Here is a 22,343-nt window from a genome sequence, read left to right on the forward strand (position 1 = left end):
TTGGCGAGAACAAAGAGATCATCTCACTGATTCATTCTTTTGCCTCACAGGGAATTCTAGATGTACTGAAAAAAGTAAACATTTAATAATATATTTCTTTATCCCAATATGTCATCTGCCTTAAATCTGGTGCTCCGTTAAGGTGACTTGCCCTCCTCCGAGCTACCAAAATATAAGATATACTTATATATTCCAGAGGCATCTACTCCTTCAAGTGAACAATCTACTTACGAAGAATGCTGTCCCGAAGTTAGTGAAACTCCCCATCGGAACTAAATGACTTGGTGCGTGAATTGCCCTTTTCAAGTGGCACATCGAATTACTTGACTGAAGACTGCAGCACTGGAATTTGTTAGCACCTGTGTTAAAGTTACAGCGCTCAGGGACTATAATATCAAAGTCGTAGCGCTACGACGTAGGAGTGTTTTTAAAGACATAGACTCTTCTTGCAAGTTCTGGATTGTAATCATGATCATGCGGAGTGAATACTTTCATCGATTCCCCAAAAGATTATCTTAAATTGTTTCTTTTGCACACTGGAAACAATATACCTTCTATTTTCTTGAAAATTCTATGAAAATGAAGGAAATATATTAACATATCGCTATAATTTTCAAAGTAATAAAATACAAGGAATGCATATGGAGTGACTGTTGACCTTAAGAGATAATTATTTCACTTACTGGCATGCTAGGGGATTTCCTATATATTGTCATTTTTATATATATTTTGTATAGTTGTAATATCAAACTCTGTTATGGAAAGATCGACGGACCCGAAATAGTTTTGCTAATTGCATAATAAGTGAGCATAATATGAAGCGGCCACATTTTATTAATAATCCAATTCACATTAAATTAGATCTCTTCAATATATTTTTTAACAAAAATATTGTTAAAAATTTCTGCATTTGAAGGAAATTTGTATAGCCATACGTGATGAGAAATTGAAAGAAGTAGCTATTTATTTCTTCGCAGTTTGGAAAGTAGTAAACAAGATTTTTAATAGCAAACTGAAATAATATAAGTACAGTACCTGAATGGAAAGCTTTTGAAACTAGACTAACTACTAGATTTCTTGGAAACACAAAAGTTAAATAATACGCTGATTTAGAGGAAGACCTTTAGGTCCATAAAGTAACAAAAGCCGAATGTATTTGTAACTAAACCTTATTAATGTGCACTTAGTTGAAATCAAATATCATACTTCTTCTTGGAGTTACAAAAAAATTCTAATATGCAATCCAAGAAAAACGATTAACAAGCCTGCGTGAAGTGATGCTACTCCACGATAACGTCGGCGCGCACTCTGATAACCTGACACAAAACACTATCCAGGAGTTGGGTTGGGAAGTCATTCTGCAAACATCTTATTCACCTGATCTTGCGACCTCAAATTTCACCTTTTCCGCTCTCTATCGAATAACCTTTAAGGAACTGGCCTTCCGTATGAAAATGCGCTCCGAATATGGCTTAACGACTTCTATAACTCAAAACCACGCGATTTCTACAGGCATGGAAGGAGAATATATTGTTGATGATAACTTCTCTCTTTTGTGTATCTGATGTGTGTAATAAGATTATGAAAAATCGCTACGGAATTATGCACCAACCTAATAATACCCAGTGAATGGACTGCACTTTCTGCGCTGTTTTCAGTTAGTCAGAACGTATCCTCTGAGAGTGTGAGAAAAGTAAATAGTCGAAAGAGGTCCTATCATGCATAAGATAAAATTATGTGGTTTTATATTTTCTTACCATTCCTTCTTGGCTTCATCCGTATGTATGTATGTATGTATGTATGTATGTATGTATGTATGTATGTATGTATGTATGTATGTATGTATGCATGCATATATTTATTAACACTACAATTGGGTATACACCCGGTGGCAGTTATATATAATATACAATAATAACATTACAATAATTGTATTAATAAAATTTACAATAATTACAGCAGTAAAAAATAAAATAAACGTAAATTTACTTCTAACTACAAATAAATAGATGCAATAAACCTATGACTATAAATAAAACTATGTTATAATAACGCCTACACTAAGCAAAAGTAAACCTACTTATAAGTCCTTGTGTTACATCCAACTATTACCAACTTAAGTAATTACATATCACCTTAATTATTTACTTATCAACTTAATTACGTATAATCTTAATTAATTACATATCAACTTAATTAATTACATGACAACTTAGATAATTACACTGCACCTACAATTACATTTTCAATCTAATCTTCTCAACCTTTCTTTAAATGTATTGATTTTGAGAGGACCACTCTGAAAGATTGCCGCAGATAAGCTATTCCATTCTACTATTTTGCGGTTAACAAGGGAAAATTTTGCCACGTCCGTTCTTTGTTTTCTGTATTTAAACTTCCTAATATGATCAGCCCTGCCTAAGTATTATGGTGTCACTAATCTAGTATTGATTTCGGTCCATGCTTTGTGTCCCATTTGTGCCTTAAACAATGCGGTCAGTCTGGTTTTTCGTCGCCTTGATTAGTGTTTGTCTTGGCCATGTTATTCATCATGGTTTTCAGGTTTGTGTATATACTCTGCATAACTGTACTTAAAGCTCCATAGATTTCTTTTCCTTTGAATATCTTCCATAATTTAATTTAAGGTGCGGAAGAGACAATTTCTCTGTTGGGGTTGAAACACAGAGGATGGAAGCTTTAAAATGGCATCCTTAAGTGCTCAGCGCTCGTAACACGGACAGGGAGGGGACATTTACATTACTTACAACTAGAGAGCGGAATTTTGAGGTACTAAAAAGTGGCATTTTAGGCGCCTAAAATAGGCTGTTAAATTCCTTTATTTAGGGTCTATAAAATAAAAAATAGGCTTTTTTTGTTAAAGAATGTTACTAATATGAGTGTTTTTCATTCACCAATCACATTTCCATAGGGTGCTTCACAGTAGATGACCAGCACCTATTGTGTCTATTGTGTCGCTCACTGCTGTACTTACAAATGGTGAGAAAATGGAAGGGTTTGTTATCTGTCTTGGAATGTAAGAGAATGCTTATTCGGGTACAACCCAGCGAGTTTGTGTTAAACTGCTGACAGATAGAGGAAGATATAATAATAATAATATTAATAATAATAATAATAATAATAATAATAATTTGCCCCGCAGGAGTTCTTTTACATGCGTCAATCTACTGACATGAGCCTGTGCATTTAAGCAAACTTAAATGCCATTGACCTGGGCTGGGATCGAACCCGCAAACTCGAGCACAGAAGGCCAGCACTATATCGACTACGCCACCCAGGCCGATTGAAAGTTGTGTTGTTCACTGCTAGGAAGGAGTTATTGTTATCTGTCTTGGAATGTGAACGGTACAGGATGTTAACAAAAAGAGTAAACAGTTACGAAAAATTATGCAAAAATTAAGAAAAAAAACTTAAAAATAGGAACTAACGACGAAATAAGCATTTTTAGGTACTATAAAACCCCTTTATTCATACCTATATTTCCATGAAAAATGTAAGTATTAAATCGCAAGTCTATATGTATCAAGGAAAAAAATACACTTTTGCCTAAATTCCGCTCTCTTCTGATAATCTCCAGAATAGTGATAACCGGACGGATTTAGCCTAATCAGATATGTAATTCAAAATTTAATTTAGGGTCTATATAATCCGGATTATGAGAACGAAATATCAGTATTGATGAAACTTAATAATTAAAAAGTATATTTTTCTACAAGCCCGTGTGCTTACTGAATTGCTGGAAGAGTGATGACTGGAAGCTTGGTTCCAGAAGTGGTGGTGCTGGAGGCGGAGGATCGTGTTTAGCAGTGCGGGGGTCGGGGAGGAACGTCTGCACGCTGCTGCTGGAGGTATTGTTCAGACTCCGCCGGCTGGACATGGTGGTTCATTCCGCTACCGCATCACATGGCGGCGCTCCAGTCACCAACCGACTCGACATTTTGTCTCAACTTCCGGTAGCCATTTTGAAAGCAGCAGCAGCAGCTGTAACTGCACCATATGTCCACCGAGTTCCAGTTCCAGCGACCTCTACTCCTAGGCTGCCCGGCCCCATTCAATAAAGGTAATCTCAACAGTGTAATGAATTACTTTTTATGTTTAATATTCCGTGCTAAGTAAATGTCATGCATTAATTCAGACCCAGTATATGATATTAGACATTTTTAATTGACGATTTAATATGACATCAATAGTTACAGCCTTCTTTAATGTCGTGTATTGTTTTGTGTCTTTTGCAAACTCTCTGTGTCTTCTACTCTGTGATTGTTGTGCATTGTAATAGAAGTGGCTTGAAGCGCGGAAGGCGGTAATTATGCAGGACGCAACGACCAGAGTCCTTGGATATCTAGAGTACCCCAATCCTTTGCACCGGAAATGACGACAAATCAGCCATTGTTATTCCAGTGCGCACCATTTTCCGTATAGAGTTGTATAGGGAATGAATGTAATCTAAATCAGAGTCAAATATTTTTAATTTCAAGGACCACGGATACTGACCTAAATTCATTTTTACTTTAAATGTTCCTATTTGAAGCGTGTTGAAATTGAATAACAATGGCGGCCGACTAGCTGATTGCGCTACTCTGGGTATCCACGGATTCCGGCAACAACCAAGCCACAACATACTCTAATGGTAGTCGTGGGAAGAGGGGATTTTGGTGAGGACATGTAGGAGCGAAAGTGGAACTACAAACAAGATGTTATATAATTAAATGTATAATTTTAGGTAATAGGCATTTTCCAATTATTTCCTTGGCTTTTCTTACTGTTTGCAGAAAATGTGGGCATATCAGTATTCCGGACATTTTAAAATATATCCATGTCCGTTGTTAAAAAATAGAAAAGAAACGGACATTAAATTTAACCTGCTTAAAGGGCCACCATTACATTCAGGTTTGTTTGTAGGAAATTAAAAATTAATTTAAATACACATACTTACTTACAAATGGCTTTTGAGGAGGTTCGTTGTCGCCCCCACATAAGCCCACCACATACGCTAAGTCCTAATCCTGACTGTGAGCTAGATTAATTCAGTGTCCATCATCATATCGTACCTCCCTCAAATCCATTTTTATATTATCCTCCCATGTACGTCTCGGCCACACCAAAGGTCTTTTTCTCTCCGCCCTCCCAACTAACATTCTACTGTATATGCATGTCTGGATTCGCTCTTACGTGCTACATGTCCTGCCCATCTCAAACGTCTGAATTTAATATTCATAATTATGTCAGGTGAAGAATACAATGGGGTAGCGCAGTCGGTACAGCGCTGGCCTTTTGTGCTCGAGGTTGCGGGTTCGATTCCGGCCTAGGTCGATGGCATTTAATTATGCTTAAATGCGATAGGCTCATGTCAGTAGATTTACTGGCATGTAAAAGAACTGCAGCGGGACAAAATTCCGGCAGACCAGCGACGCTGATATAATCTCGTGCGTGCAGTTCTACGTTGTGCAACTTTCTCCATTCTCCTATAACTTCATACTCTTAGCCTCAAATATTTTTCTAAGCACCTTATTCTCAAACACTCTTAGCCTCTGTTCCTCTCTCTAAGTGAGAGTCGAAGTTTCACAACCATACAGAATCGGTAATATAACTGTTTTATAAATTCCAACTTTCAGGTTTTTTGAGAGCAGAGTGGATGTTAAAAACTTCTCAACCGAATAATAACAGGCATTTCCCATAGTTATTCTGCGTTTAATTTCCTCTTGAGTGTGATTTATATCTGTTACTGTTGCTTCAAGATATTTGAATTTTTCCACTCTTTCAAAAGATAAATTTCCAATTTATGTATTTTCATTTCGTACTATGTTCTGGTCACGAGACATAATCATATACTTTGTTATTTCGGGATTTACTTCTAAACCTATCTCTTTACTTCCTTCGAATAAAATTTTCCGTGTTTTCCCTAATATTTGGCGGGAGACAATATCAGTGCAGCCATTTTCTCCTAGCGCTGTACAGCCGTCACAAGACTGAAGCTGCACTGCATTATTCCCACATACCTCCTCTCTACTGCTACGCATGCGCATTCCCGTCCAACTAATCGTGCTATGTCTGGCCGCGATTGGAACTTACTTCCTGGATGAACTCTTATTTCATGACAGAAAAGAAAAGTGTGACTCACATTTTTTGTGTGTATTGCCATCTGTGAACGTAAAACGTAAGTTGGAGCCATGAGGTTTACTTGCGCAGAGATTACAAACACAGTCAACACAGAACTCATATATGTAGTTCGAACTGTTTTCACTAGGAGCAGTACTCGCAATGGCTTTTTTTTTTCATAAAAGTTTCGAGATGTCCCAAATGTCGAGATCTCCTAAATATCGAGATCTTCCAGAATGACTCTATAGCAAAACTTTTAAAATGTTGTCTTTATTCTATTGGGAAAAATTGAATTACATTGTAACTGAACCACTATTACAATATTCTTTAAAATACTACACTGAAACACGATATAATGTGAAAAGAAAGATATCATTTTATTTTAGTACGTATGTAAAATATTTCATCTCAATACTCAAAGCAGTGTACGTTACTTAATATACCGATACAATTGAAGGGTTCAGAACCATAGTGGGCTAAGCGTCATTTACTAAAACATTAGAAAACAAGGGTTAAAATGAAGTTATTACCATAATGCAATAGAAACATATAGCAAGTAATATAAAGTATAAACATTAAAACTAAATGATATGTCAATCTTCTTTAAACTACGGTATTCACTTAACTTTAACTCTTGCTTTCTTCGTTTTTAATAAAAGGCGCTTGGCCCACTATGGCTCTGAACCCTTTATATTCTAACAGGAGGATAGTCCTTCCTTCCTTTTACAATTACTTCTCTGCTTCAAACATTTAGGACACTGGATTCTTTTCTTGTCCATAGGTTTATTACAGCTTGCTCTTCAAAGGGAAATAATTTTGTTAATGACTGTTCTTTCTAACAATTGGTGTTTGAAATTCTCGTACTCTTTGCTGCTGTGTATTTACATTTCATCTTCTCTAATCTACATCACATTAATACAAAGAATTAAAATATTAAGAACAAAGCTCTTGGATGTATTGCGCAAACTGAATTAAAGATAGGCCTCTTTTAACAGACTCTTTTTCTGACCTACTTTCTTTAATATTTACAGAGTTCTGAAGGAAGTAATTAGAGCTTCTTGAAAGCTCCTTAAGTAATATTGTAATCCTCATGAAAATAAAATATTCTTTCAGTGTTCAAGTTTACAAACATTTAAGACTCAACTCCTACAACATATAAATCCTGCATAATATTAAGAATAATTGTAAAATATGGGATTGAAAATTTTAAATGAAATTAACTGAAATATATTGTTTGTAGAAATACACATAAGATAGAAAATAGAGTTTTTTTCTTAGTAGATGATAATCTTGTAACTATGGCCAGTAATTTAATGAACTTGCTCAAATTATTTATCAATAAAAAATGCAATATATACTAAGATCGAGAGTATTTTGTGACTACAGAATAATTAACCTTCATTATACATCTTGATTACACTACTTTTAACACTATATCACTTTGGAAAACGTGTTATATGACTTTCATGTGTTAAATTTTTGTTACCTTGTTAACATGTTACACACATTCTTTGACTCCACATTACACTACACAAACACACCCTCACAGGAAACAAAACAAAAGGCGCTAAGATCAGCAACAACCAGTTCTGATGATGGCCGAAAGCAGGCCGAAACATGTTAACAAGATAACAAAAATTTAACACGTGAAAGTCACATAATACGTTTTCCAAATTGACCTTGGTTATTGCCGTCATCATCATCATTAACACCACCACCACCACCATCATGATAGTCATTTTTGTCATCTAATTCCTTTTGTTTTTGTTGTGTGTTTTCGTATTTTCTTTATACCTGTCAGTCAATTATTTCAAGGTAATTTCAATTATAGTTATGTGAATTACGATACGCAATGATTTCATTAGTTTCACTTCTACAGATAATAATAAGGAGAATAATCCATTGATATCAGCTGATGTTTAAGATATTTTTCAGAGGACGTAACAACGTCATGAATCTTTTTTACATATGGTAGCAACTAAAACAAGGCCAGATACAACGTAAGCGATTGCCGTCATAAAAAAATACGACTATTCTACTCCAACAGCATAGGCTATATGGAAGTTTTTAAAAACTCTTATTTTCAACTAAACTATTAGACAAATATAAATATATTGTAGAAATAGCATTCTGCATTCTCCCTCAGTGTGAAGGCACACAATGCCTGTATACCGTATCTAATGCATTGTTCAAAGTTGGTGGTTAATGTGGTATTCCTACCACGGGAGGACATCATAACAGTGATATATTGAAGATGAATGTGATTGCATTGTGCTGTAAATCTGTTCTGCAAGTCCCCTCCCTAATATTAACTGCGACAGTGGACAAATGTTGATTTACTGTCAGTCAGTTTTGTGATCAAAGTAATTAATGTTTAAATCGTCATTTGGGAGCAGATAAGATTTACTAACGTAAGTGCTCAGTGTTAAATTTAGCAAGTCACACACGTGTACATCTCCAAATCCAAAATGTAGTGATTAACTAATATACATTTCTCAGAATTTAGGTTTACCAGAAAGTTCTTCAACAGTCGGCTCCGAATATAATTTCAAATTTATTAATTTTTTATCATTAGGTTTAACACATCCAACAACTGGGTCATTCCATGTCAACTGGACTTGCATCTAAAAAAGTTATATTCGATAAAGAAATTATATCTATTATGTTAAATATGCAACAATGTCCACAAGACATGGATATAGGCCTACAGGGTGAACCGTAAGTAATGTCATTAATTTTAGGAGGTTAATCTTTGGGATATTTCAAAGAAAATAGTTTAATACAACTTTGCTCGTTTTTGCTTCCTTTTTGAGATAAAAATTGTTTTATGTGAAACATTTCATAGCGTGTCTTGGAAAAGCCAATGATTGTATTCCCAATATGCTCAGTCAATTTAAGAAAGCAATGTATTATTGTAATAAATGAGTGAAAGAATTTTAGTTTGACTTTTAAATGTGCAGAAATGTGGCCCGAACAAAAGTAATGTTTCGTTCTGAAAAATGATTTTAAAATATTAACTTACATTTGTTCGGATCAAATTTCTGCGTATTTATAGGACAAAGTTAAAATTCTTTCAACCATTTATTATCACAATAAACTGCTCTCTTAGACTGGCTGAGCATATTGGGAATTAAATCAATGACTTTACCAAAACACGCAATGAAATGTTTCACATAATATAATTTTTATCTCGGAAAGAAAGCAAAAATGCGAAAAATTATATGAAACTTTTTTGTTTGAAATATCTGAAGGAATAACCCCCTGAAATTAATGACATTATTTACGGTTCATTCTATATAACATTTCAAAATAAAAATCTAAATGTTATCATAAACTACAAAGGTAAACTTTGTTAATTGATTGAATAATTTAATCGTGATTTTGTTTCGTATGTGTAGTTATAGTGGGAGTTAATGTATCTGAGCAAAAAAAGGAATATATATCAATGGAGAAAGCTTGCATCTTCTCCATATCCGCATTTCAAATGCTTCTATTCGCTTCTCTTCACTTCGAAGTAATGTCTATGTTTCTGCCCCCATATAATGCTACACTCCACACAAAACATTTCACTAGTTTCTTCCTAAGTTCTTTTTTCCAGAGATCCGCAGAAGATGCTCCTTTTTCTATTAAAAACTTCTTTTGCCGCTTTAGGTGTGGACCCTGGAATTTCCCGTCATTGTGGAAGCTTCTAAACAGTTTAATAATATTTCGCAAGATTTTCTTGTGACTGCTGTCCATTCCTTACAAGAGAGGCTACTATTAATGATAAAAGTAGCAAACTGGCCACCATATCTGAATGTTTTGAATTAGTTTATGCCGGTGTCTGTTGTCACCCAGAGTTTCTTCCGTGGGCGCTGTACGTCGCCTTTTTCTTGTCTAATCTGAAACACTTTCCGCTTCACGAAATTTTTAACCAAGTTATGAATCGCAGCATGTCCTGGAACTCGAATACCAAGGAATTTTTCTTGAAATTATCTCCTGACAGCACGAGCGGATTCAGTATAAACATGTGAATAATAAATTAAAACTTCTTAAAGAATAGAATAAGCAACCTATTATATTTTGCATTTCACCTACTCTTTCCTACCAGACCGTATGCAATCACCAACAAAACACATGCATTTAATATCCACTCTCGTACGAGACTGCTACCTCATCGCTCCATATATACATTTAGGCAGAGCTCCCCTCCACCCGAAATGTCGGTCAAGGCTACGCTAACCTTCCGCTGGAATTGTGTCGTTTTCACATTTCACAGATAACCCTCTCACAATATGTAACAGTCTTTAATCAGGATTAAATAAGACTACAGCAATGTAGAAAATTCCCCCAAAAAATAAATAAAATAATAAAATATAATTAACATTATTTTCCATTAGTATACTGGTTTATTTTCCCTGTTGCTTTTTATATACAGTAGAGCCTCGATTATCCGAATTTCGATTTACCGATGCTCCGTGTTATCCGCGCCCGATCCAAAGAAAAAAAAAACTGTAAATACTATACTGGTACAGTATTACATGTTAGTTCATTTTTTAAATTATACGTAGGCCTAATGCATTTTTATCTTCCTGAGTTCTGACAATTTTTTTTTGTTTTATTTTTAAAGTTCAATATAATTCTATACTTAAAAAAAGTCACTGACACGAGTACAAGTGCTGAAAAAATTCTGCAGGTTGCAGTTAGCGCAAATATGCAGGTATATTATGCTATACTTCCAGTATCTGCACATACTTCTTATATCATAATTATGTATGAAGTACGCCACCGACGTTGCTCAGTCGTTAAGGTGCTTGCCTGCCGGTCCGAAGTTGCGCTCGGGCGCGAGTTCGATCCCCGCTTGGGCTGCTTACTTGGTTGGGTTTTACCTGAGGTTTTCCCCAAATGTAAGGTGAATGCCAGATAATCTATGGCGAATCCTCGGCCTCATCTCGTCAAATATCATCTCGCTATCACCAATCTCATCGACGCTAAATAACCTAGTAGTTGATACAGTGTCGTTAAATAACCAACTAAAAAAGTATGGTATAGTATACTAGACCTATACTCTCAGGAGGTTAAAAGCCTATAGTTCATATTAACCTCATTTGTTCATTCTATTCAGTCTATTAAATGAAGGGTTTGTTTAATTTGTAATCAAAACACAATTTTTCAGTAACCAATTTTTGCTTATCCGAGGTAGTCTTAATCCACATTAACTGGGATAATCGAGATTCTACTGTACTTCGAATTAAGCTCACCTCAGTTCATCTTGGAAATTATTAAGTTATTCACGGTTTAAATAATATTTAAACGGTGTATTCTGTGTTTTTGTAGATATGAACAAAATACGTTTAATGATTCAATACTGATAAAAGTGACCACAGTTTTTTTTACATACTTTTTACTAAAAATTCTTCATGATGACATTTGTCATATACTACTTACATGGAAATATGATTTTTCCATCAATGAAATACAATTTTGTTTTGCAAATGGTATAGCACGCTTCTCTTGGAAATAATCGACATGAATATAATGAATTAATGATATTTAAAACAATGATTAGATATTATATTTAATTCAATTTTAGTGACTTGGTTTTCGAAAGCTACTATTACTGCAGAAATTATTATTGATGGTACAGGAAAAAGACAGATCAATTTTAATTAAATTTAAAATGTTTGTTCTGTATATGTGTATGATGTCACTGTGAATTTCTTGACAGTATTCTCAGAGTTTCTTCTCATAAGTAAAATGTTGAAGTTTTGAAATGTCGAAATATATTTGCCGAAGTTAAAAAAAATCACGTTTTATCAAATTTTAAGTAATTACTGGAAAAATACCTTGTCAAAAACTTTGAGAATCACTGCACTTCTGTGTGTATTTTCCTACTTCATGGTGTGTATTGTATTAAACATGTTTTAACGTTTTTTCTGATTTTCTCTTCACATACAGACTTTTAATAAAGGATGCAGCGAGTACTCCAAGAGACGAAGAATTTATTGTACATAGTAAGAAGATTACAGAACTGGAGATGTGAAATTTATTACTTAAATTTAAAAAGTTATAAACGAGGACATTCGAATAAATATGAAGAAAATAAACCAAAAGTGTTAACACATTATATCAAGCTTATCGATGTGAGAAAATGCTCATATTTTTCATTATACAATTAACTGCTTTTAAAATAATCTGGAACGATTTCTTATTGTCAATTGCAAATTGTTGAATGAAGAAATACTTAGTTGGAATATAGTCTATTTAATTAGTATTTCATGATAATTCATCTATGTTTGTCATTATATTTTAAAATAAAATTGTTGGAATGAAGTAGCAACAGATCGTAGTGAACGAAATGTTTGAGGAAGAAGTGTTTTCGGAGAAAGAGTTATTTGAAATACACTTTCGAATTTTCTAACTGAACCATCTCATATTTTTCTCTCGGATAGCAGAAGTTTTAAATTGTAATTATAAGTAATTGTAACTTTTTAAAACTTTTCCTAATGATTTTATTGTAAATGTCAGCTGACTTAAATATAATCATTTTAAATTAGTATTATTTTCTTTTTCTTTAACTTATTAAATTCATCTTTTATATAGGATGAAGAAATTTTCAAATTTCAAAAATATTAATGAAAATAATCGTGAATATTACAAAAATATCAATAGCTTTTATACTACTTTGCGAACGTTAAAGTTCAAGACTAAGATGAACTGAAAAATAAAGATAATTATGTCGTCGAAAATTTAATTTTTGTGCTCTTTTGCTGGATTGGTGTTGTTCAGTCAACTGTCAGAAGACAGGTCTGAACCTCACAAGTGATACCAAAATGGCACATGCGATAAAAATTGTAGACAAAAAAGAAAGATATAGGAAATAGTTTGAACATTTACAGATTAAGAGACGAATTAAGAAAATTTTGCTGTATGCCATAAATTAACGTTACGAATGGTTAATTACCTAGCACAAGAAGGAGACTTTGGATCTGCGACTTGGATGATGGAGATGAAAAGGATTTCAAACCCTGGAAATCTATTGAGGAATTCCTTCTACTAAGCGCAAAAATATGTGTATTGAACATTCAAATACTGCGCACTTAAATCGCTTTGTAATACAAATTTTGTTTTTCTTTTTTAGTCAACTGTCCGAAGACAGGTTAGAACATAGATGTCCAATTGTAACTCGTACGAGGTAACCTCTGGTATAAGCAACCCGCAGCGCATATTCTTTAAGGTCGTTTTTTTTCTATTTAATATGGAAAGTTATTGACCTTAGCAGAGCATGCTTGACGTGCAATATCTCCTGGTTCTATAGACGTTTGGACACTCATGGGTTAGAACCTCATAAGTGACACCAATAAGGCATCATTCATCAGACAATTAAGACAGGAGATAATGGGATACGTTGGCTTGTTCCTCCTCCTTTTATTTCATACAGTGGCCTGGGTGACGCAGTCGGTAGAGTGCTGGAATTTTGTGCCCGAGTTTGCAGGTTCGATAGTATTTAAGTGTTCTTAAATGCGACAGACTCATGTCAGTAGATTTACTGGAATTTAAAAGAGCTCCTGCGGGACGAAATTGCGGCACACCGGCAATGTTGATTTAACCTCTGCAGTTGTGAGCGTCATTAAATAAAACGTATTTTTATTGCTTACATTGCTGACTAATAACATATTTCACTAATCAGACGTAAATGTTATACAAAATAAGATTCAATAAGAGTTAGGTATTTGGAAACTAGTAAAATCACTGTAATGTAGCTATAATACGGTATAATGTAAGTGAAGGAGCAGCAACTGTCACAGTAAAGTCTTGGTTTTTCTGAACCGACGCATGCGACATGCGACGTGCGACGTGCGAAGTGCGAAGTGCGAGGCCCGCGTGGCACAAATCCGGACTACACGAAAGACAGTGAGTGGTTTCTATAACTGCGAGATGCGAGGTCTGCGTACCTCGCAGTTATAGAAACCACTCACTATCTCTCGTGTAGTCCGGACTTGTGCGACCCGGGCTTCGCACCTCGGATCCCGCATGCGTCGGTTCAGAAAAACCAAGGCTTTATGGTGAGAAGAGGACCAATGCGTTTGCGATATTGAGGAAGTAAGAAGTTCAATTACGCACTGCGTGTAACTGCAGATATATGTAAACTTATACTATTATTCGATGATATGTCATATGTTATCCAAATAAAATAAAATATCTTGTAAATGAAATATTTTATAATTTCCAATTGGCTCCATTTCGTGTTGTCGAGAAATACAGCGATATACAGGTATATAACTAAACTCGTTGTTTTGTAAAATTATGCAACACTATACCGTTTGAAGTTTGCACTTCACATAAAAGGCAAAATCAACCCCATTACAAGGAAAATCGATCCAGAGGTTGGCGATAGGCTAAGGTTGAAACACAGACACGAGGTGTAGTTTTTAATGCCCAAAAATGAAATGTCAATTCTCTTATACCAATTACATAAAAGTCCACTAAGTTATAACCATAAATATATGTCCACTTTATTTTAGCCCACAAACACGAATTTTATGTCCACTTTTTACGTCTATTCTTTACGTCCATATTTTTACGTCCACCGCATGAATGCCCATATAAAATGTTTATGTCCGCTTCATATAACCAATTAACTACCCATCATTTTCTGCTTCAAACGATAACTAATAGCTTCAAGGTAAGTAGTGATGTTATTGTCTTCTTTTTAGCGGTTGCAATTCTGAACAATTCGCTCCATTGTCAAATTTACCAGATACGATCATTTGATTCAATGTGGCAAATTCCGATCCCCGTCAAACATTTGGGTTGTTATAATTTTATTGTTCCTTTGGTCCTTCTTATTGAATTCTATGAAATTTCAGATCGATGTGTGTTGTGTGACGATATGGTTTTGGAAATCATTGTGTCATCCGTCAACTACGTTAGTTGTTCGATGTTGTCCTGTCATAACCTAACTATAAGTGTTCCATATTTCAAGTGGAAATTTTGTTAGTATTCCTCTTTTCCTTTCTCGAGCACATGTTCCTCTTATATAAATTCTTTATATGTATGTGTAACACTAAATCTGTCACTTCAGACACAATATTATCTATAAAACTATCAAAAAGCAACCTGAATATCTGCCAATGGCACAAAGGGAATTGACATTATTTGTCGAATTTAATCTTTATACGCGAATTTTGTCAATGATTAGTCTCAATAAACAATGAAATAGAAAGCTAAGAATAATTGTAATATATAATAATGATGCATGCACTGTATTTGTACAATTTTGACTGGTGGAGCGACTTACGGCCTTAACTCTGTCTTAATGCATTTCACATTTCGCGAATGAACATATACAGAGTATTTCCGAGGTGGTGTTACAAATTTCAGGGATGATGGCGAAGGGCACATGTATCAATTTGAGATCAGGAACCCTGGTCCGGAAATGACCGAGTCGAAAGTTACAAGCAAAAATATTTGGAAATGAAATACAAATTCCTCTGTACACCTGATTTATGTGTATATTTATCTGTACATCTTACACATACTGTATTCATCTGACGTTGTTTACGTTGTCTACTTTCAGTATTCCATTCAGTGCTTTGTCTGAGGGATGGGGACAGGAAACTACACTAAAGCAATGCAGATAGCGTAATGTGTAAGGGTCATTCCGTTACAACGGACATGGTCGGTCCTGATATCACGTCTGTAGACAGCAGTGTATGTGTACAAGTTGCAGTGTCCAGTCGATCAGTCCTAGTGAAATGGAGGAGTACACGAGAGCGGAATAAGCAGACCTGATTTTCGAATACGGATGAGCCAATGGGAACAGTAGACAAGCTCACAATTGTATCGGGCCGAGTACCCACATAGGAGATATCCGGCTCATACCATTTTTCCACAATTGTTCCAAAAGTTAAGGGAAGGACGGCACGTGGTGCCAAATTACAATTCCATTTCCACAAAACTATTTTTGCTTATAACTTTCGACTCAGTCATTTCCGGACCATGGTTCCTGTCTCAAATTGATACATGTGCCCTTCGCCATCATCGCTAAAAGTTAGTAACACCACCTCGGAAACACCCTGTATAAAAGTGGACGTATATAAAAAGTGGACATAAATAACAATGGACATAGGCACATGGACTCAAAAATGCTGACATGAATAAAAAAATAAAAGTGGACATAAACGTGTGTGAACATATGTGATATGGATATGGTATCAATGAACGTATCGTCCTGGAAGCCTAAGACTCCTACCATTACACACAATCAGCATTAATGGCAGTAGGGATGTCAGTCCTACGTGCTTGTTGCCTTTATCCCACAAGGAAATGTCTCTGGTACTCATTTCTGTTAGAGGCTGAGTAAATTCCAGGTCCATAGTGTGGCTGAAGGAGGGATCTAAGGAGAAATTCCATGACACCATCGGGAATTGAACCCTCGGCTGTTGGGTTCTTCGGCGTTACGCCTTAATCGCAACGCTACCTCGAGTCGCCTTTGTACTTCACATACAATGACTTATACAGATTTCACATAGGCTACCGGTACAATTACTAATATTGTTGCTAGTGGAAGGATTTGTAAATAGGGCGTTCCATATTCAGCAACGTGAAACACTTATCTAAAAATGATTGTTTCGCCTAGAAGTCATGCTTCCTCCCCTCTGCATTAGTGTCAGACTTTTTGTCACGTATACGATTTGGGAATTTATTGTCTTTTCTATTTCAAGTGTTTTTTGTTTTGCTCGGTTTGCCTGCGATATAATTATGCAATATCTTCGATGAGAATCATAAATAACCTTCAACTGCAAAAATTATTCATTACATCTTTTGAAGGTGTGTGGAAGAATATATAAATATATATTTTTCTTGTTAGGAAGGAGGGAGGGAACATCCCACGCACTACGACTGAGGTCTATTGTACACCCCCCCTGCATGAGATGAGTTGCGTGCCCACCGATCCTCTACGCGCACCGACCTAACCACTTGACTCCCTTTACGACCGGTCTCTGCAACTACGATCTTTTAAAACGTGCAATGCAGTTGTTGTCACAATCCTTAAGGAATTAGGCTATTTAAATTGGTGCCGAATAATAATAATAATAATAATAATAATAATAATAATAATAATAATAATAATAATAATAATAGCGATGAAATTATAGTAAAATCACAGTGCCGTTCATCTCGTATCATTCATTCCTCAGTTCATTAATTTCGACGAACGGATCGACATTAATTATGTACATCAATATACAGTGTGAACCGTAAGTAATGTTATTAATTCAGGGGGTTATTCTTTGAGGAATTTCAAACAGAAAAGTTTAATGTAATTTTGCTAGTTTTTTGCTTCCTTTTCATCAATAAATTGTTTTATATGAAACATTTTATAGCGTGTTCTGTGAAATCCATTGATTTAATTCCCAGCTGTTGTTGTTGTTTAGTCAAGACAGGTTTAAACCTCATAAGTAACACCAATAAGGCATCACTCATGAGGCAAATAGGCCAGGAGATAATGGGGTAGGGTGGCCAGTTCCTTCCCCCCTCCAATGCATACATCGCCGATTAGCTACATATTCCACTAATCAGACTTCAGATGCATACAAACAATTGTTCTTCCTCTGATACCTATCGTCAAGTGAGATGTACTGCCTGATAATAGATAGACATATGAGCCACAACCACAATCAGAGGTGTAATTCCCAGTATTCTCAGTTAATTTAAGAGAGCAGCGTATTATGATAAGAGATGATTGAAAGAATTTTAGTTTTGTCCTTGAAATGTACAAAAATTTGATCCGAAAAAATTTGACATTTTAAAATTATTTTTTCAGAACGAAAAGTTACATTTGTTCAGAACAAAATGTCTGCACATAGCTATAAAGGACAAAACTAAAATTCTTTCAGTCATTTAATATCTTAATATACTGCTCTCTTAAATTGACTGGGAATTAATTCAATGGCTTCCTCAAAATACACTATAAAAGTTTTATATAAAACATTGTTTATCTCGAAAAGGAAACAAAAACGAAAAAAATTGTATTAAATATTTTTTGTTTGGCATATCTCACAGTATAAGCCTCCAAAATTAATGACATTACTTACGGTTTACCCTGCATATTATGAAATCTGGAGAAGGAATGGCTACATACAGGCGTAAAATGAAATTTATTGCTAACAGCATGTTTCTTACTGTAGTTACTGTATAGTAACTGTACGATTTGATGGTAGCTATTTTGAATATCCCTAAATTACTGTTACCGGAATTTTGGAGCATTTGAACATATAGACCTTCAGCTTCCACAAGGGAAAAATTTCTGTTATGTTTACATTAGTTTCACTTAGATCTCGCAAGTTAAATTCTCATAACAGTGTTTTTATAACAGAGTTATTGTTGTCGAATACTAATAAATGCTTTGCAATCCGAAGATAACAACGCAGACATCCAACAACATTTAAATGCCGTTGAATACATTTCCTTTCTTCAGAATACAAACTCTTCCAGTAAAATTTTGTAGTCCAATGAGAATCTCTCGCTCGTGCTAATTTATACTCATAAATTAACTAAAATTTTGCGCGTAGTTTAAAGTGCTGTACAGTGTAATTCTTTCCTTCTGGACGCTCGCTGGTTCATTACGGAAACCGAGCGTAAGGACGCGAAAGAACGTACTTAGACATTAATTAATCATGGAAACCTTGAACCCGAAGTGAAGACCAGACTCGTACTGAACCCATCTCAGAAAAAGTATGTCAGAAACTAGGTCAACGTCAGTAAGCGTGGGAATGGAAAACGGTTGAATGAAAAGGAAATTGCATGGAAATAATATCGGCAGTAGACTTAATTTTTAGTGTAGCTAAAATATATTAGCTACAGAATATCACATCATTTAACATTCTGATGTATGCCAACTAATGTAACCTATTTTACTGTAGACTTTATAATCTCACTAGTTACAGATGTCTCAGAAGACCAATCAAGAAACTACTAAATGAAGCCAATACAGACCTATTCGGGTCTAATTTGTGATGATTATTGATAATGATGATGATGATGATGATGATGATGATGATGATGATGGCTGTAGAATGAAGTTTTAGTTCATAATTTTATTGACCAATGTAATAAGTACAGTGGATTTTTTTTTTAATTTGAATTCTAAGGGCTATTCGAAAAAGTTCGAAAAATCAAGAGTTCCAAATAATAAGAAAATATACTAAATGTATCAAAATTAATATCGAAAACTGTAACGGTTGAAAGTATACGATAGTAGAACCAAAAAAGTTCCAGTAAGCATGGTCCTCAAACGAGCGAATATTTGGTACAAGCCGCCACTGACTTCATTATGAAATATCGTTCGAGTTAATAAAAAATTTATATGAATTGTAGACTTACCCCTCCATGTAATTTGGCTCAAATTTCACTCATGGTTTACCTTAACAAGATATACAGTACTACTTCAGCACGTTACATAATTACAATTTACTGTACACTCTTACCTGTTAAAGGAGGTGTTCCACCTCTCGGAAATGTTCAGTTTTGTAAACAAGAGCACATCACGTACCGTTTCTTGTGCGCAACGAGTAAAGCATATTATGATGTTTACAACGAATGAAGTCAGTGGCGGCTTGGAATCAAATATTCTCAATTATCTCGCAGACGGCTCGTTTACGGACACATGTCATGTATGTTTACTAAAACTTTTTTGCTTTTATTATCATATACTTTCAACAGTTTCAGTTTTAACTATTAATTATTTAAAAGTATCCAATATTTTAGGAGGTGATATTATACATCAAAACAAGAAAATAATGTCTAATAAACATGAATCCTACAACACATACTTTCTGAGATCTGAACACTTGTTCATGGGAGGTGTTCAATAAGACGTCCATTCATGGCAATGCATTTCTCTGCCCTACAATATAGGAGACCACTAGATAATCATACCGTAGTTGACACCCCTCGCATGGAATAATGATATGTCGCAAGGAATACTGAAAACAAAAGTCTGGTTGCGGATATGACCGGGGTTCAGCAGAGATTATGTTGTGAATTTTCGTAATCAACATATGTAGGCTGATGAAAATCCCCATGCAGTTGAAGAAACAAGGCATCAGCACCGATTCTCAATCAAAGTATGGGCAGGCGTTCTTGGTGATAGATTAATAGGGCCATACGTGCTACCACAGAGATTAACTGGGGATCATTATCAGTATTTTCTTATTAACACATTAAAACAAATGGCAAAGAGTGCATGATTCCTTGCACCGAAGGGCAGAGGAATGCATTGTCATGAATAGACATCACATTGAGCACCTCCTATGAACAAGTGTTCAGATGTCAGAAAGTATGTGTTGTAGGACCGATGTTTATTAGAAATTATTTTCTTGTTTTGATGCATACTATCACCACCTAAAATATTGGATACTTTTTTTTAACACTCTGTATATAAATTATATATCAGTAAAATAATGAAGCATTCATGTACACTAAATGGAAGTGTAGTGTAATTTACATTAACTGTTGTCATGTATCCATATTCACACCAAGTTAGGTCACAAAAAAAAAAAAAAAACATTTTCTTTATTGGCTAGCGTTGCAGCTTCCGTATGCTTCATGTTTGTCATTGTGAAAGTCAGTAACACATTAACTTCTGTACATACACTATTGAATATTTTCACATATGTATTTCTTCTCTTTCAAATTATTTACCGTTTGGTGTAGGGGAGGTCACACGTACCTGTAAACAGTAACGTTTGGCTTCTCTTCCTTTGCTCTTACCTGCAATCAGGCACTGTAAAATAGTACAAATCCACTGCTGTAAATTAACGGTTAACATGCCTGACCGTGAAACTAGCAGTCCCGGGTCCAAATCCTGGTTGGGACAAGTTATCTGGTTGAGGTTTTTCCGGGTTTTTTCCTCAACCCAATAAGAGCAAATTCTGGGTAACTTTCGGCGCTGAACGCTGGACTCATTTCAGTGGCATTATCACCCTCATCACATTCAGACGCTATTTAACTATAGAATTTGAAAAAGCGTAATAAAATAACGAATTAAAAAATAATAATACGAAATATGTTAACAATAGGAATTACTATTTTCTGTTCCACTATAGCAGGTTCTACTATACATGCTTTCTTAGCTAAAAAAGATATTCAGCGCCGAGGAGTTGATATTGATTCGAAGGCAGAAAACAGTGCTGGCTTATCGATTAGGTGAGACTTAATTTGGACTCCGTTCTTTGCTGAAACAACGTACAAGAATATGAAGATTTGAAAGTTAGATTAGTCTTTGTAATGGGATGGGAAAAGGGGAGGACGGAGATAGTGAAAGAAACGAGAAGACGACCACGTTGAAGAGAATTGAAAAGAAAACGTGACAGAAGAGGAAGGGTAGGAAAATACCGTAAATCTTATTCATTGGAACCACTCCAATTGGCTTCTCCACTTGACTTATCGACAACTGGAACAAGAGGACTTGAGATTGTTAGAAACATTTATGATAACGGTAGCAGGACTGAGGAGTTACATATAAAAAGATAATAAGAAATACTTTTTCGTATGCTATCTCAGCTAAAGAACATACTGGGCTTAAATCATATATAATTTAGATAAGAATGTTACAAGAAGTGGAAGTACTTAGAAGGGACCAGCTATGCACGACCCAAGACGATTTTGTCTTCAGTTTGTTGTCAATAACATATCTAAAATTAAAAAGAAAGTGTTTTGTATTATTTGCTGAATAGATAAATCGATTTGAACCATGTCTGTTTAACAATCGTTAGATTCATAGCTAGATCCCCGAAAATGCACTTTTCATCATATCTCTCGAGGCGTATACAGAAAACGTATTGTAATTCTTGAGTCTCTCTTTCATTATAATTTTCTGCAGCACGAAACGGCCTTTAATAAGGAAACACACATCGCTTAAACTCCCGTAATCTTATGTTTTATGAAACAATACTGATATATATATATATATATATATAGCTCGCGCAAGAAACGATTACCGAAAAGCAATGGTGGCGTTGCTGTCTGTTTTGACGTGTGTATGTAGCCACTCCGAGGGTCGAGAGGTGCGGGCCAATGGAAGTACTGTCTCATCCAAGAAGATGAGCAGATGAGGACATCGCTATGGAAATAAAGAACGTAGCAAGGGAAAAATTCGAAGCTAATTAAACGCGCAACGTATGTTTACGAATGAAATAATAATACTGTGCGATACAAGACACATATTCACATGCAATGGA

The 22,343-nt window shown here is 35.1% G+C and overlaps 1 protein-coding gene across 1 annotated transcript in view; it reads left to right on the forward strand.

Annotated features, from left to right (window-relative positions):
* LOC138695185 (cholecystokinin receptor-like) overlaps positions 1-12,618 on the forward strand; it is a 663,775-nt gene extending 651,157 nt beyond the window's left edge. Inside the window, exons 9-10 of the mRNA XM_069819644.1 lie at positions 3,788-4,078; positions 12,055-12,618. Coding sequence (XP_069675745.1) covers positions 3,788-3,822 — 35 coding nt within the window. The 3' untranslated portion in view covers positions 3,823-4,078; positions 12,055-12,618. The remainder of the gene's footprint in view (positions 1-3,787; positions 4,079-12,054) is intronic.
* Positions 12,619-22,343: the final 9,725 nt, after the last annotated feature.

This window comes from Periplaneta americana, chromosome 2 (genome assembly GCF_040183065.1).
Source record: "Periplaneta americana isolate PAMFEO1 chromosome 2, P.americana_PAMFEO1_priV1, whole genome shotgun sequence".
Taxonomy (NCBI): Eukaryota; Metazoa; Arthropoda; class Insecta; order Blattodea; family Blattidae; genus Periplaneta; species Periplaneta americana.